Source organism: Oncorhynchus clarkii, unplaced genomic scaffold (assembly GCF_045791955.1).
Source record: "Oncorhynchus clarkii lewisi isolate Uvic-CL-2024 unplaced genomic scaffold, UVic_Ocla_1.0 unplaced_contig_6067_pilon_pilon, whole genome shotgun sequence".
Lineage (NCBI taxonomy): Eukaryota > Metazoa > Chordata > Actinopteri > Salmoniformes > Salmonidae > Oncorhynchus > Oncorhynchus clarkii.
The window spans coordinates 94892-108471 of record NW_027261154.1 but is presented as its reverse complement, the minus strand read 5'-3'; the positions used below and the strand labels follow the sequence as shown (position 1 = coordinate 108471).

At 46.5% G+C, this 13580-nt stretch overlaps 1 protein-coding gene across 1 annotated transcript in view; it reads right to left on the bottom strand.

Moving 5' to 3' along the window:
• LOC139405486 (homeobox protein cut-like 1) overlaps window positions 1–12764 on the bottom strand; it is a 153928-nt gene extending 141164 nt beyond the window's left edge. Inside the window, exon 1 of the mRNA XM_071147822.1 lies at window positions 12681–12764. Within this exon, the coding sequence (XP_071003923.1) occupies window positions 12681–12743 (63 nt within the window). The 5' untranslated portion in view covers window positions 12744–12764. The remainder of the gene's footprint in view (window positions 1–12680) is intronic.
• Between the last annotated feature and the right edge of the window lie 816 nt (window positions 12765–13580).

The following is a 13580-nucleotide window of genomic DNA, read 5'->3' as shown; positions in this document are numbered from 1 at the left end:
GCCTCCCCTCTAAACCACTAGGCTACCTGCCTCCCCTCTAAACCACTAGGCTACCTGCCTCCCCTCTAAACCACTAGGCTACCTGCCTCCCCTCTAAACCACTAGGCTACCTGCCTCCCCTCTAAACCACTAGGCTACCTGCCTCCCCTCTAAACCACTAGGCTACCTGCCTCCCCTCTAAACCACTAGGCTACCTGCCTCCCCTCTAAACCACTAGGCTACCTGCCTCCCCTCTAAACCACTAGGCTACCTGCCTCCCCTCTAAACCACTAGGCTACCTGCCTCCCCTCTAAACCACTAGGCTACCTGCCTCCCCTCTAAACCACTAGGCTACCTGCCTCCCCTCTAAACCACTAGGCTACCTGCCTCCCCTCTAAACCACTAGGCTACCTGCCTCCCCTCTAAACCACTAGGCTACCTGCCTCCCCTCTAAACCACTAGGCTACCTGCCACCCCTAAATATAATTCTGTAATTAGTTACAAAACAATAGAAAGTGGTTGTGTATCAGTGGTGTATCGCTGCTGTCTGTCTGATATCCAGTCCATGACCAGCTCTGTTGACCATGAGAGCATTTTGAGGAGAAAATGTGATGAGGCATACTATTTAGGCTTAGAATGACATGTGGCCCATTTTTTACCTTGTCATCAGTGACATGTGATCCATTGTTTACCTTGTTACCTGGCAACGACCATAAGCGTGTTTCAAAGAGCTGTCAGTCAAGGTGAACTCATGAATATAATCTCCCTGCCCACTCAGCCTGTACTTTCAGGCTTCCTGATAGAGATGAGAGAAAAAATGAGCACATTTTCTTCAATTCTGAGCATTTTAATAGTGTAGGCTGGGATAACTGTGCAGGACCTTCCAACATTTAATTGAGAAGGTTTTTGGGAAAGCCTTTCATACCTACCAGAACACTGTTTTCATTAGCATCATCGCTAACGGCTACGCAAAGAGGTAGTCACACGCACTGCACACACACACAGACACACACACACGCTCTGCACACACACACACACACACACACACACACACACACACACACACACACGCGCGTTCTCGTTGCCTCTTCAGGAAGATGCAGGAAATACGAGTCCCTGATGCATTCTGTTATTTCTTATGATAAACTTGTTGATTCCCTGCTGAGGTCAATAGATCCCATTTTAATGCCTGGATTCCTTGAGGGCCCTAACGACCATATTTTGGACCAGAATGAGTCTCTCCACGACCTGTTGTTCCTGCAGCGATGATTCACCATCTTCATCAAATGTTTTCAGAATAATCTCCAAAAAGCATCGGGCCAATATCAGTAGCTTATGCAAATTAAGGAACCAAATGACCGGCTCCCTCACCGATGCGGTTCGGTGAGTTGCTACACTGACTAACGAGACGAGAGTGACTCCAACGTCACTGTCTAGCGAGACCCTGACGTTCTAGGAAAGGAAACATGGGACTCAAGTTAATGTCTAGCGAGGCCCTGACGTTCTAGGAATGGAAACATGGGACTCAAGTTAATGTCTAGCGAGGCCCTGGCGTTCTAGGAAAGGAAACATGGGACTCAAGTTAATGTCTAGCGAGGCCCTGACGTTCTAGGACAGGAAACATGGGACTCAAGTTAATGTCTAGCGAGGCCCTGACGTTCTAGGAAAGGAAACATGGGACTCAAGTTAATGTCTAGCGAGGCCCTGACGTTCTAGGAAAGGAAACATGGGACTCCAACGTCACTGTCTAGCGAGGCCCTGACGTCCTAGGACAGGAAACCTGGGACTCCAACGTCACTGTCTAGCGAGGCCCTGACGTCCTAGGAAAGGACACCTGGGACTCCAACGTCACTGTCTAGAGAGGCCCTGACGTCCTAGAAAAGGAAACCTGGGACTCCAACGTCACTGTCTGGCGAGGCCCTGACGTCCTAGGAAAGGAAACCTGGGACTCCAACGTCACTGTCTAGTGAGGCCCTGACGTCCTAGGAAAGGAATCCTGGGACTCCAACATCACTGTCTAGTGAGGCCCTGACGTCCTAGGAAAGGAATCCTGGGAAATCCTTTGGTTTACTGCCCTGGTGTGACACTATGGACATATAACCACATGGTAATGATTAACGAATATATAGGAGAGACTTTATTCAGTCGGTTTGACACCTTTTTTTATAAAACTAGTCAACACTTGCTGTTCGGTCGCCAATCAACACACAGTAAATAGTCTACTATTCGCCATGTCTCCATGGTTGACTTTAGTAGGCCCATGAAGTACGCAAAACAAAATAAGAGGATTGACTCATTGTTACCACTTACATTACAAGGGATTACAAAATTCACGAGCATCACTCGCTCTCCCTCCTCTGTGTAAAGAAATTAGACTGCAACCAGAGATCTGTGTGTAATGACAAGATGCTCATGTCGCCACCCTAACAATGGGAGTCGTTGTCCCAAACGCGGGAAGGTAGGTGACAAGCTAAGGTCCCATTGAAACACATTAGGTTTATTTTGAAACCTCTTGTTTCACCTCGTCCTCTATGCTGCGTTTCCCTATCGGCGCTCGCTTTGTGACTAACAGGAGTCTATCGTATCAATAAAACACATTAGGTTTATTTTGGACATATTTTGGTGAAAGTGAAACCTCTTGCTTCACCTCGTCCTCTCTGCTGCGTTTCCCTATCGGCGCTCGCTTTGTGACTAACAGGAGTCTATCGTATCAATAGCTTGCTAGAAGCAGCATATCATTCATTGTAGCAGGAGAGGGCTTGACGGACTAGCGAATCGAAACTTTTAGATGAAAAGTAGCCTTGTTAACATGAAGTGGAGATATAGCCAGCTGAAAATGTCTGTAACACACTGATTAGCCGACAGGCGGAACTAATGGAAAACACTGGGTCCAGTTACTGGGTCCAGACATAGTGTCAGCAGCCAGTCAGTTACTGGGTCCAGACATAGTGTCAGCAGCCAGTCAGTTACTGGGTCCAGACATAGTGTCATCAGCCAGTCAGTTACTGGGTCCAGACATAGTGTCATCAGCTAGTCAGTTACTGGGTCCAGACATAGTGTCATCAGCCAGCCAGTCAGTTACTGGGTCCAGACATAGTGTCATCAGCCAGCCAGTCAGTTACTGGGTCCAGACATAGTGTCATCAGCCAGTCAGTTACTGGGTCCAGACATAATGTCGTCAGCCAGTCAGTTACTGGGTCCAGACATAGTGTCATCAGCCAGTCAGTTACTGGGTCCAGACATAGTGTCATCAGCCAGTCAGTCAGTTACTGGGTCCAGACATAGTGTCGTCAGCCAGTCAGCCAGTTACTGGGTCCAGACATAGTGTCATCAGCCAGTCAGTCAGTTACTGGGTCCAGACATAGTGTCATCAGCCAGTCAGTTACTGGGTCCAGACATAGTGTCGTCAGCCAGCCAGTTACTGGGTCCAGACATAGTGTCATCAGTCAGTCAGTTACTGGGTCCAGACATAGTGTCATCAGCCAGCCAGTCAGTTACTGGGTCCAGACATAGTGTCGTCAGCCAGACAGTTACTGGGTCCAGACATAGTGTCATCAGTCAGTCAGTTACTGGGTCCAGACATAGTGTCATCAGCCAGCCAGTCAGTTACTGGGTCCAGACATAGTGTCATCAGTCAGTCAGTTACTGGGTCCAGACATAGTGTCATCAGCTAGTCAGTTACTGGGTCCAGACATAGTGTCATCAGCCAGTCAGTCAGTTACTGGGTCCAGACATAGTGTCATCAGCCAGTCAGTTACTGGGTCCAGACATAGTGTCATCAGCCAGTCAGTTACTGGGTACAGACATAGTGTCAGCAGCCAGTCAGCCAGTTACTGGGTCCAGACATAGTGTCATCAGCTAGTCAGTTACTGGGTCCAGACATAGTGTCATCAGCCAGTCAGTCAGTTACTGGGTCCAGACATAGTGTCATCAGCCAGTCAGTTACTGGGTCCAGACATAGTGTCATCAGCCAGTCAGTTACTGGGTCCAGACATAGTGTCATCAGCCAGTCAGTCAGTTACTGGGTACAGACATAGTGTCATCAGCCAGTCAGTTACTGGGTCCAGACATAGTGTCATCAGCCAGTCAGCCAGTTACTGGGTCCAGACATAGTGTCATCAGCTAGTCAGTTACTGGGTCCAGACATAGTGTCATCAGCCAGTCAGTCAGTTACTGGGTCCAGACATAGTGTCATCAGCCAGTCAGTTACTGGGTCCAGACATAGTGTCATCAGTCAGCCAGTTACTGGGTCCAAACATAGTGTAGTCAGCCAGTCAGTCAGTTACTGGGTCCAGACATAGTGTCATCAGTCAGCCAGTTACTGGGTCCAGACATAGTGTCATCAGCCAGTCAGTTACTGGGTCCAGACATAGTGTCATCAGCCAGCCAGTCAGTTACTGGCTCCAGACATAGTGTCATCAGCCAGTCAGTCAGTTACTGGGTCCAGACATAGTGTCATCAGCCAGCCAGTCAGTTACTGGGTCCAGACATAGTGTCATCAGTCAGTCAGTTACTGGGTCCAGACATAGTGTCATCAGTTACTGGGTCCAGACATAGTGTCATCAGCCAGTCAGTTACTGGGTCCAGACATAGTGTCATCAGCCAGTCAGTTACTGGGTCCAGACATAGTGTCATCAGCCAGCCAGCCAGTTACTGGGTCCAGACATAGTGTCGTCAGCCAGTCAGTTACTGGGTCCAGGCATAGTGTCATCAGCCAGTCAGTTACTGGTCCAGACATAGTGTCATCAGCCAGTCAGTTACTGGGTCCAGACATAGTGTCATCAGTTACTGGGTCCAAACATAGTGTCATCAGCCAGTCAGTTACTGGGTCCAGACATAGTGTCATCAGCCAGTCAGTTACTGGGTCCAGACATAGTGTCATCAGCCAGTCAGTTACTGGGTCCAGACATAGTGTCATCAGCCAGTCAGTTACTGGGTCCAGACATCTCTACGTACCAACACCCTCTCACCAGTCTGAGTCCAGACCTCCACCTCATAAATGAACACTGTTACTCCTGCAGACAACATCAGACCAGCCGCTGAGAGGTGTTAATACAACTGTTTAACCTCCTAACTTCTCTACAGTAGACCTGCACCATCAAATACAGCTATATTAATACTAACTTCTGTCATGACGTTGCCCTCTTTGGGTACAGCGAGCACCATCCCCCTCTCTCTCTCCTACACTCAGGCTGCTGTGGTCAGAGAGGTCATAAATTCCTGGAGGAGAATCCTGCCTCAGGGCCAGACAGTATAGAGAGAGAGTGAGTTTTCATAGAGAGAACAAATTAATTTCTTCCATCTCACAGAACTGGAGGTCTGAACAACATTTATGTTCCGGAGAAGGTATAAAAGATCAGTGAAGAATCCAGCTACGAACTGGTCCATTTGGTACAATTTTGTGAAACTCATGAGAGACAATACAGCCACATTACCATAACCCTGTTTATACAATAGCCTCAGTTATGAGGCTTTACATCTAATTGTTGTATAAAATGAATGTGTAAAGATGATATTATTTGTGAAATGATGTGATACTTTGTAATGATGTTAATGTGAGAGAATTGTATTTCTGTTTAATGTTTCACTAAGTCCTTGGCACACCCCCAGGTGCACAGACAGGACCTGGCGTCATGAGAACAGCCCTTTTCTATGTTCCGAATAAAAACCCCACCTGGGTTTTCTATCACCAGACCGAGCTTACCTCAATTATGAGGGGGGCTAAGGGTTGAGACGAGACCAGTACCTCTATCACAGAGGTAAATAAGGCTTGAGTAGATTGCTGAGTCTTTTAACCATCCCACGTGGTTAAACTCTTAGACTATCGATACCGACAGAATAAGAACAAGTCTTTGATATTAATTACTAGTCTGCAGCCATTCATTTCTTTATAACCATATCTACTTTGTTTGTTTGTGTTATGCATTTCTGTGAGACTTAGTTAGTAAATAAATGATTTTAAGACAATTGATGTACGACGTTTGGAATGAGACTAACATGAGGTAAAGAAGAATTCATTAATCAGAGCACTAAGTGATCAGATGTTAAAATATCTGAAAGTTATATTAGGAAAATTATAACTTTGTAATCTGAATATTTTCCTTGGTGCCCCGAATTCCTAGTTAATTACAGTTACATGATTACATATTTTAATCACGTAATAATACAGAGAATTTTTGATAAAGATTCATCTTCAGTTTAATGATGCCAAAGACACAACCCTTCTCTAGTCTCTTCAGTAGGTAGACCTGTACCATCAGATACAGCTATATTAATACTAACGTGGAGGCTGGGCCTGTACCTGAATCAGAATTGAGTTTGGTTCAGATTTCAATGAACCCTAATAAATGTTTTATTTAACCTTCAACTAGGAAGGCCGGTTTGTGATACAGCCTGGAATCGAACCGGGGTGTCTGTAGTGACGCCTCCAACACTGAGATGCAGTGCCTTAGACCGCTAATGCATAGCACAGTTGGTCCCCCCTTTGCTGCTATAACAGCCCCCACTCTTCTGGGAAGGCTTTCCACTAGATGTTGGGCGATTAGGCCTGGCTCGCAGTCAGCATTCCAATTCATCCCAAAGGAGTTCAATGTGGTTGAGGTCAGGGCTCAGTGCAGGCCAGTCAAGTTCTTCCACACCGATCTCAACAAACCATTTCTATATGGACATCGTTTTGTGCACGGGGGCATTGTCATGGTGAAACAGGAAAGGGCCTTCCCCAAACTGTTGTTACAAAGTTGGAAGCACAGACAAGTCTAGAATGTCCTTGTATTCTGTAGTGTTAAAGAGTTTCCCTTCACTTCAATGTGACCAACTGACTTGAGCTCTTCAGTAAGGCCATTCTACAGAAAATCTTTTGTCTATTGAGATTGCAAGGTTTTGTGCTCGATGTCAGCAACAGGTGTGGCTGAAATAGCTGAATTCACATACTTTTGACCACGTAGTGTATGAATTAGGCAAATTTTATGAGTTGGACACTTTTAAGAAGGTATAAGGAAATCGATGCATGTTGTTCTATCTATCTCCACTCTGTCCGGCTCTGAGGCATCTCCACTCTGTCCGACTCTGAGGCACCTCCACTCTGTCCGACTCTGAGGCACCTCCACTCTGTCCGACTCTGAGGCACCTCCACTCTGTCCGACTCTGAGGCACCTCCACTCTGTCCGACTCTGAGGCATCTCCACTCTGTCCGACTCTGAGGCATCTCCACTCTGTCCGACTCTGAGGCATCTCCACTCTGTCCGACTCCGAGGCATCTCCACTCTGTCCGACTCCGAGGCATCTCCACTCTGTCCGACTACGAGGCATCTCCACTCTGTCCGACTCCGAGGCATCTCCACTCTGTCCGACTCCGAGGCATCTCCACTCTGTCCGACTCTGAGGCACCTCCACTCTGTCCGACTCCGAGGCACCTCCACTCTGTCCGAATCCGAGGCACCTCCACTCTGTCCGACTCCGAGGCACCTCCACTCTGTCCGACTCCGAGGCATCTCCACTCTGTCCGACTCCGAGGCATCTCCACTCTGTCCGACTCCGAGGCATCTCCACTCTGTCCGACTCTGAGGCATCTCCACTCTGTCCGACTCTGAGGCACCTCCACTCTGTCCGACTCTGAGGCATCTCAGGAAGAAAAGCCTCGTAAAGAAACTCAACTGTAGCTGTACCGGACTGTTATAATGGCCGTTAAAACCTTCTCCGTCCGCGTTCATCGCCACCCTCTATTTTCCAGTGAGATCTCGCTAACAGAAATGCAGGCGTTGTCATTTAGAGTCTAAACCTGGGAAAGAGAGAAACGAACAGCTCAAAGCTCTCTCTAACCCTAACCTGGGGAGCCAGAGAGACTAACTAACAGCTCTCTCTAACCCTAACCTGGGGAGCCAGAGAGACTAACTAACAGCTCTCTTTAACCATAACCTGGGGAGCCAGAGGCAGACTAACAGCTCTCTCTAACCCTAACCTGGGGAGCCAGAGAGACTAACTAACAGCTCTCTCTAACCCTAACCTGGGGAGCCAGAGACAGACTAACAGCTCTCTCTAACCCTAACCTGGGGAGCCAGAGAGACTAACAGCTCTCTCTAACCCTAACCTAGGGAGCCGGAGAAACTAACAGCTCTCTCTAACCCTAACCTGGGGAGCCAGAGAGACTAACAGCTCTCTCTAACCATAACCTGGGAAGCTAGAGAGACTAACAGCTCTCTCTAACCCTAACCTGGGGAGCCAGAGACAGACTAACAGCTCTCTCTAACCCTAACCTGGGGAGCCAGAGAGACTAACTAACAGCTCTCTCTAACCCTAACCTGGGGAGCCAGAGAGACTAACAGCTCTCTCTAACCCTAACCTGGGGAGCCAGAGGCAGACTAACAGCTCTCTCTAACCCTAACCTGGGGAGCCAGAGAGACTAACTAACAGCTCTCTCTAACCCTAACCTGGGGAGCCAGAGACAGACTAACAGCTCTCTCTAACCCTAACCTGGGGAGCCAGAGAGACTAACAGCTCTCTCTAACCCTAACCTAGGGAGCCGTAGAGACTAACAGCTCTCTCTAACCCTAACCTGGGGAGCCAGAGAGACTAACAGCTCTCTCTAACCATAACCTGGGAAGCTAGAGAGACTAACAGCTCTCTCTAACCCTAACCTGGGGAGCCAGAGACAGACTAACAGCTCTCTCTAACCCTAACCTGGGGAGCCAGAGAGACTAACAGCTCTCTCTAACCCTAACCAGGGGAGCCAGAGAGACTAACAGCTCTCTCTAACCCTAACCTGGGGAGCCAGAGAGACTAACTAACAGCTCTCTCTAACCCTAACCTGGGGAGCCAGAGACACTAACTAACAGCTCTCTCTAACCCTAACCTGGGGAGCCAGAGACTAACTAACAGCTCTCTCTAACCCTAACCTGGGGAGCCAGAGAGACTAACTAACAGCTCTCTCTAACCCTAACCAGGGGAGCCAGAGAGACTAACTAACAGCTCTCTCTAACCCTAACCTGGGGAGCCAGAGACAGACTAACTAACAGCTCTCTCTAACCCTAACCTGGGGAGCCAGAGAGACTAACTAACAGCTCTCTCTAACCCTAACCTGGGGAGCCAGAGAGACTAACTAACAGCTCTCTCTAACCCTAACCTGGGGAGCCAGAGAGACTAACTAACAGCTCTCTCTAACCCTAACCTGGGGAGCCAGAGAGACTAACAGCTCTCTCTAACCCTAACCTGGGGAGCCGGAGAGACTAACAGCTCTCTCTAACCCTAACCTGGGGAGCCAGAGAGACTAACAGCTCTCTCTAACCCTAACCTGGGGCGCCAGAGAGACTAACAGCTCTCTCTAACCCTAACCTGGGGAGCCAGAGAGACTAACAGCTCTCTCTAACCCTAACCTGGGGAGCCGGAGAGACTAACAGCTCTCTCTAACCCTAACCTGGGGAGCCAGAGAGACTAACAGCTCTCTCTAACCCTAACCAGGGGAGCCAGAGAGACTAACAGCTCTCTCTAACCCTAACCAGGGGAGCCGGAGAGACTAACTAACAGCTCTCTTTGTCCAGTAGCTGTTTCTCATTGAGAGAATAAAAGAGTCACAGATCAAATGGGGGTTTAAAGGCTATGAACAGGCAGGCTGTTATTTAAGCCCTGGGCAAACGCATCAACTATTGACGTCTGTTCGGTTGTGTTGCTGTTACAGAATTTATGACAAAACACACACCTAATGTAACGCCGCAGCATACAGGAGAGTCTGTAAGTTGGAAAATGTTGTATTTAATTTTTTTAAACAGCTTTTCCCTGCAATCTAGAGGCATAATCATTATGCAAATAATGGTCTATTTTTATGACATTTTAAAGGGCCCTTCTTCAGCCGTCTATTCTCCTGACGGGTGGATCTATTTTTATTCTCTAAAGAAATAAAATATGATTCTCTGAATCTCTGCTAAAAACCTGGGTGAAAGACTTAAAAGGAAAACGAGTCGTGTTCAGTACATTTAGTTATTGCTTGTTTTTGTAGTCTACCAACCTAGAGTCTGCCACTTCAGATACTTAGACAAGATGGCTGCTATAATAGCCTGATGGATAGCCTGAAATGGCTTCTGGGTAGCTAGTGGGAGTTGGGAACCTAACTAGGCTAGCTAAAGCCAACTTCAGAAAATTACTAGGCATCTAATAGTAATAAGATTATTAAACAGGACAAATATGAGGGGGTCAGGTGCCCATGTGCCCCCTGTGGGCATGACGCCTCTGGCAGAATCCACCACTATAAGTACCAGCTTCTGGTCAGAGAGGGAGGGAGGGAGGCAGCTACAAAGTTTGCAAACAACTGACAAGCCTGAGGACAGACAGACAGACGGACTGTTCTGAGAACACACAGCTCTGGCTGGTTCTAACCTCCAGACAGACAGACAGACAGACAGACTGTTCTGAGAACACACAGCTCTGGCTGGTTCTAACTTCCAGACCGACAGACAGACAGACTGTTCTGAGAACACACAGCTCTGGCTGGTTCTAACCTCCAGACAGACAGACAGACAGACTGTTCTGAGAACACACATCGCTGGCTGGTTCTAACCTCCAGACAGACAGACAGACTGTTCTGAGAACACACAGCTCTGGCTGGTTCTAACCTCCAGACAGACAGACAGACAGACTGTTCTGAGAACACACATCGCTGGCTGGTTCTAACCTCCAGACAGACAGACAGACTGTTCTGAGAACACACAGCTCTGGCTGGTTCTAACCTCCAGACAGACAGACAGACTGTTCTGAGAACACACAGCTATGGCTGGTTCTAACCTCCAGACAGACAGACAGGCCGTGCTGATCAGAGATTCTTCTTGGAAGGCAGCACAGTGGGAGCAGGCAGCACAGTGGGAGGGCCAATAAATAAGATGTCATCAATAATAGCCAGTGAATGTTCTGAGAGAACACATCTCCATCTGGTTCTAACCTCCAGACAGGCTGGTTCATATCATCCAGATAAGTCTACTGGTCTCTGCTCCGCACACACCCAGATTCACTGTCCTGACTAACAGCTTCTGATGGGCCTTTGCCATAAGTACCCAGGGCCTTATCACAAACTTATGGGATGCATATTTAAATGTCCTGGCTGTGCAGTGCACTGCGCTGGCAGTTAATGTATGAAGAAAAAAAAAACAGATCCTAGACCAAATGTAGACACTCCACTTCAAAGAGGAGGGGGGGGGGGGGGGGGGAAAGAGGAGGGAGGGAGGGTGCACATTACTGAAATCATTTCATCTGTAGATGAATCACAGGCTCAGAAAGGATCAAATACATTTTGATAAATGAAGATGAGACATGATTATAAGGTATGAGTGAAGCATAGTCCGTATATGAGAAAGCACATTTAGACTACAACCCTTATTGAACGTGTGATAAGTATACGTCTCACCATTTTTCCCTCTACTATAAAATCGGCAGTTTTTTCCCCACCTCCTAAAATGGTACATTTCCACCTACAGCCAAATTGAGAACGTACCGGACTAAAAATAATGAAATGTTATGCCACAAATATAACGTTGATTGCTAGTAAGCAGGCCAAAATGTGGCACTTGTCTGGCATACAAAGACAATTTCCTACACTAATGTTTTCGTGTTGGTTAAAAGTGTAATATAATACAAGATGAGAAGAGCGCTTAAAGGGGTTAGCCAGCTGCTGTGCTGTTTCCACTCATGCTACCACTTCTGGGATTCGACAACAACACAGGCTATCTTTAGCTGTTAACCCACCTAACTAACTAGTTGTTTTGCTATCAAATCAAATCGTTCACATACACATGGTTAGCAGATGTTAATGCGAGTGTAGTGAAATGTTTGTGCTTCTAGTTCCCAACAGTGCAGTAATATCTAACAAGTAATCTAACAATTCCACAACAACCACCTAATACACAAACATCTAAAGGGATGGATTAAGAATATATAAATATATGGATGAGCAATGACCGAGCGGCATAGGCAAGGTGCAGTAGATGGTATAAAATACAGTATTTACATATGAGATGAGTAATGCAAGATATGTAAACATTATTAAAGTGACTAGTGATCCATTTATTAAAGTGGCCAATGATTTCAAGTCTGTATGTAGACAGCAGTCTCTCTGTGTGTTAGTAGCGATGGCTGTTTGAACACGTTCATCACTAAAAATGCACCGAATGTGTTCAAATCCATTGGGCTAGAAAGTTACTGTCAAACTCAAAACGTGTCTGATCTGACAGCCGGGGAGGTCATCACTGATCACAGCGTTATCGCATCATAGACGCACTTCATGGGGTTTTATTTCTCTCTCCAAAGACCAACAAACGCAAGCTACAGACCAAGCTAACAAGCAGTTAGCTGGCTGGCTACTTCATGCAACAACAACAACACACAAAAAAAAGTTGACATGGAGACATGTGTGTATTTCTGGGGGATATTATGGTCTGTTCCGGAACTCAGCATTGTGGGTTTTATGCGGTAACGACGTGACCCCCACGCCGTCACCAGGGCGCGAGCCGATCGATGGGAATTGAACAAAGAGGATCAATTTCCGATCAGCGAGAAAACCACTTTGATCAATACGAGAAGAGGTCTGTCTCACTACGAGCGGATCGAAATACCGACAGAAAAGCCATTTCGAAACTTAAACATATCCAATGCAGCGATCTTAGCAAAATAAATATTGAAATGGTACAAAGCAACTCAAATGAGGGAAGGAAAAAAAAACTGACCTGCAGTTGTTGTAAATCAAAGCGCTTCCAATATTGAAACATTGATCCCGCATTGGCCGCCATCTTGAGGCATATTGAGACGGAATGAGAAGCTGACAGAGAGAGCGAGGGTTGGAGTTCAGGGGATACCGACAAAACACGGAGCGGAGTCCTCAAACAGTCCCTTCGCTTTATTGAACGGGAACCTACTGTTTTGAATACTGCCAAAGAGTAGAGTGGGTGCTGACAATTTTCTAGATGTTAAAATAAGGACTGGAGTTCTATATGGTATATATATATATATATATATATATATATATATATATATTGTTTGGTTTTCACTCAGAAAACACACGCTTACATGTTTTACTTACTTACATCATTGTTTTTTATATATTTGAATGACAACGTTTAACCATTTAGCCAAAGATTTTTTACGTTTGTCATAACTTTACTTTAGGCTGTGCTTATCATTACAATTAGTAATAGCAGTGCACACACCAATTTAGGACCCATTGACAGTGGTAATCATTCACATTTGAAGCATTGCATTGTTAACTTAAAAGTCCAGTCCCCCCCCCCCCCCCCCCCTCTATGTTTTGTATTATATTGTTGATGAAACTAACACTGTAAAAGTGTGAGAGAAAAATAATGGGTCAGTCTTATTTCCTGATAGTTGCTGCTTCAACACACAATCTACACAGGACCTTCTATTCAGCAGCTTTTGCATGGGTGGAGTTGGTGACATCACCAGGCGGTAAATTAGTTAATAGACCAATAACAAAGGGAAATAAACCTCTCTGCCAATAACAGCTAGTTTTCAGTTTCCCCACACGGGACCACTCCCAGACAGTCCTAACAAAATTATTGCAGTGAGAAATATGCTGCTTTCAATACAACTGCAAACTTTGAAAAAAAAAA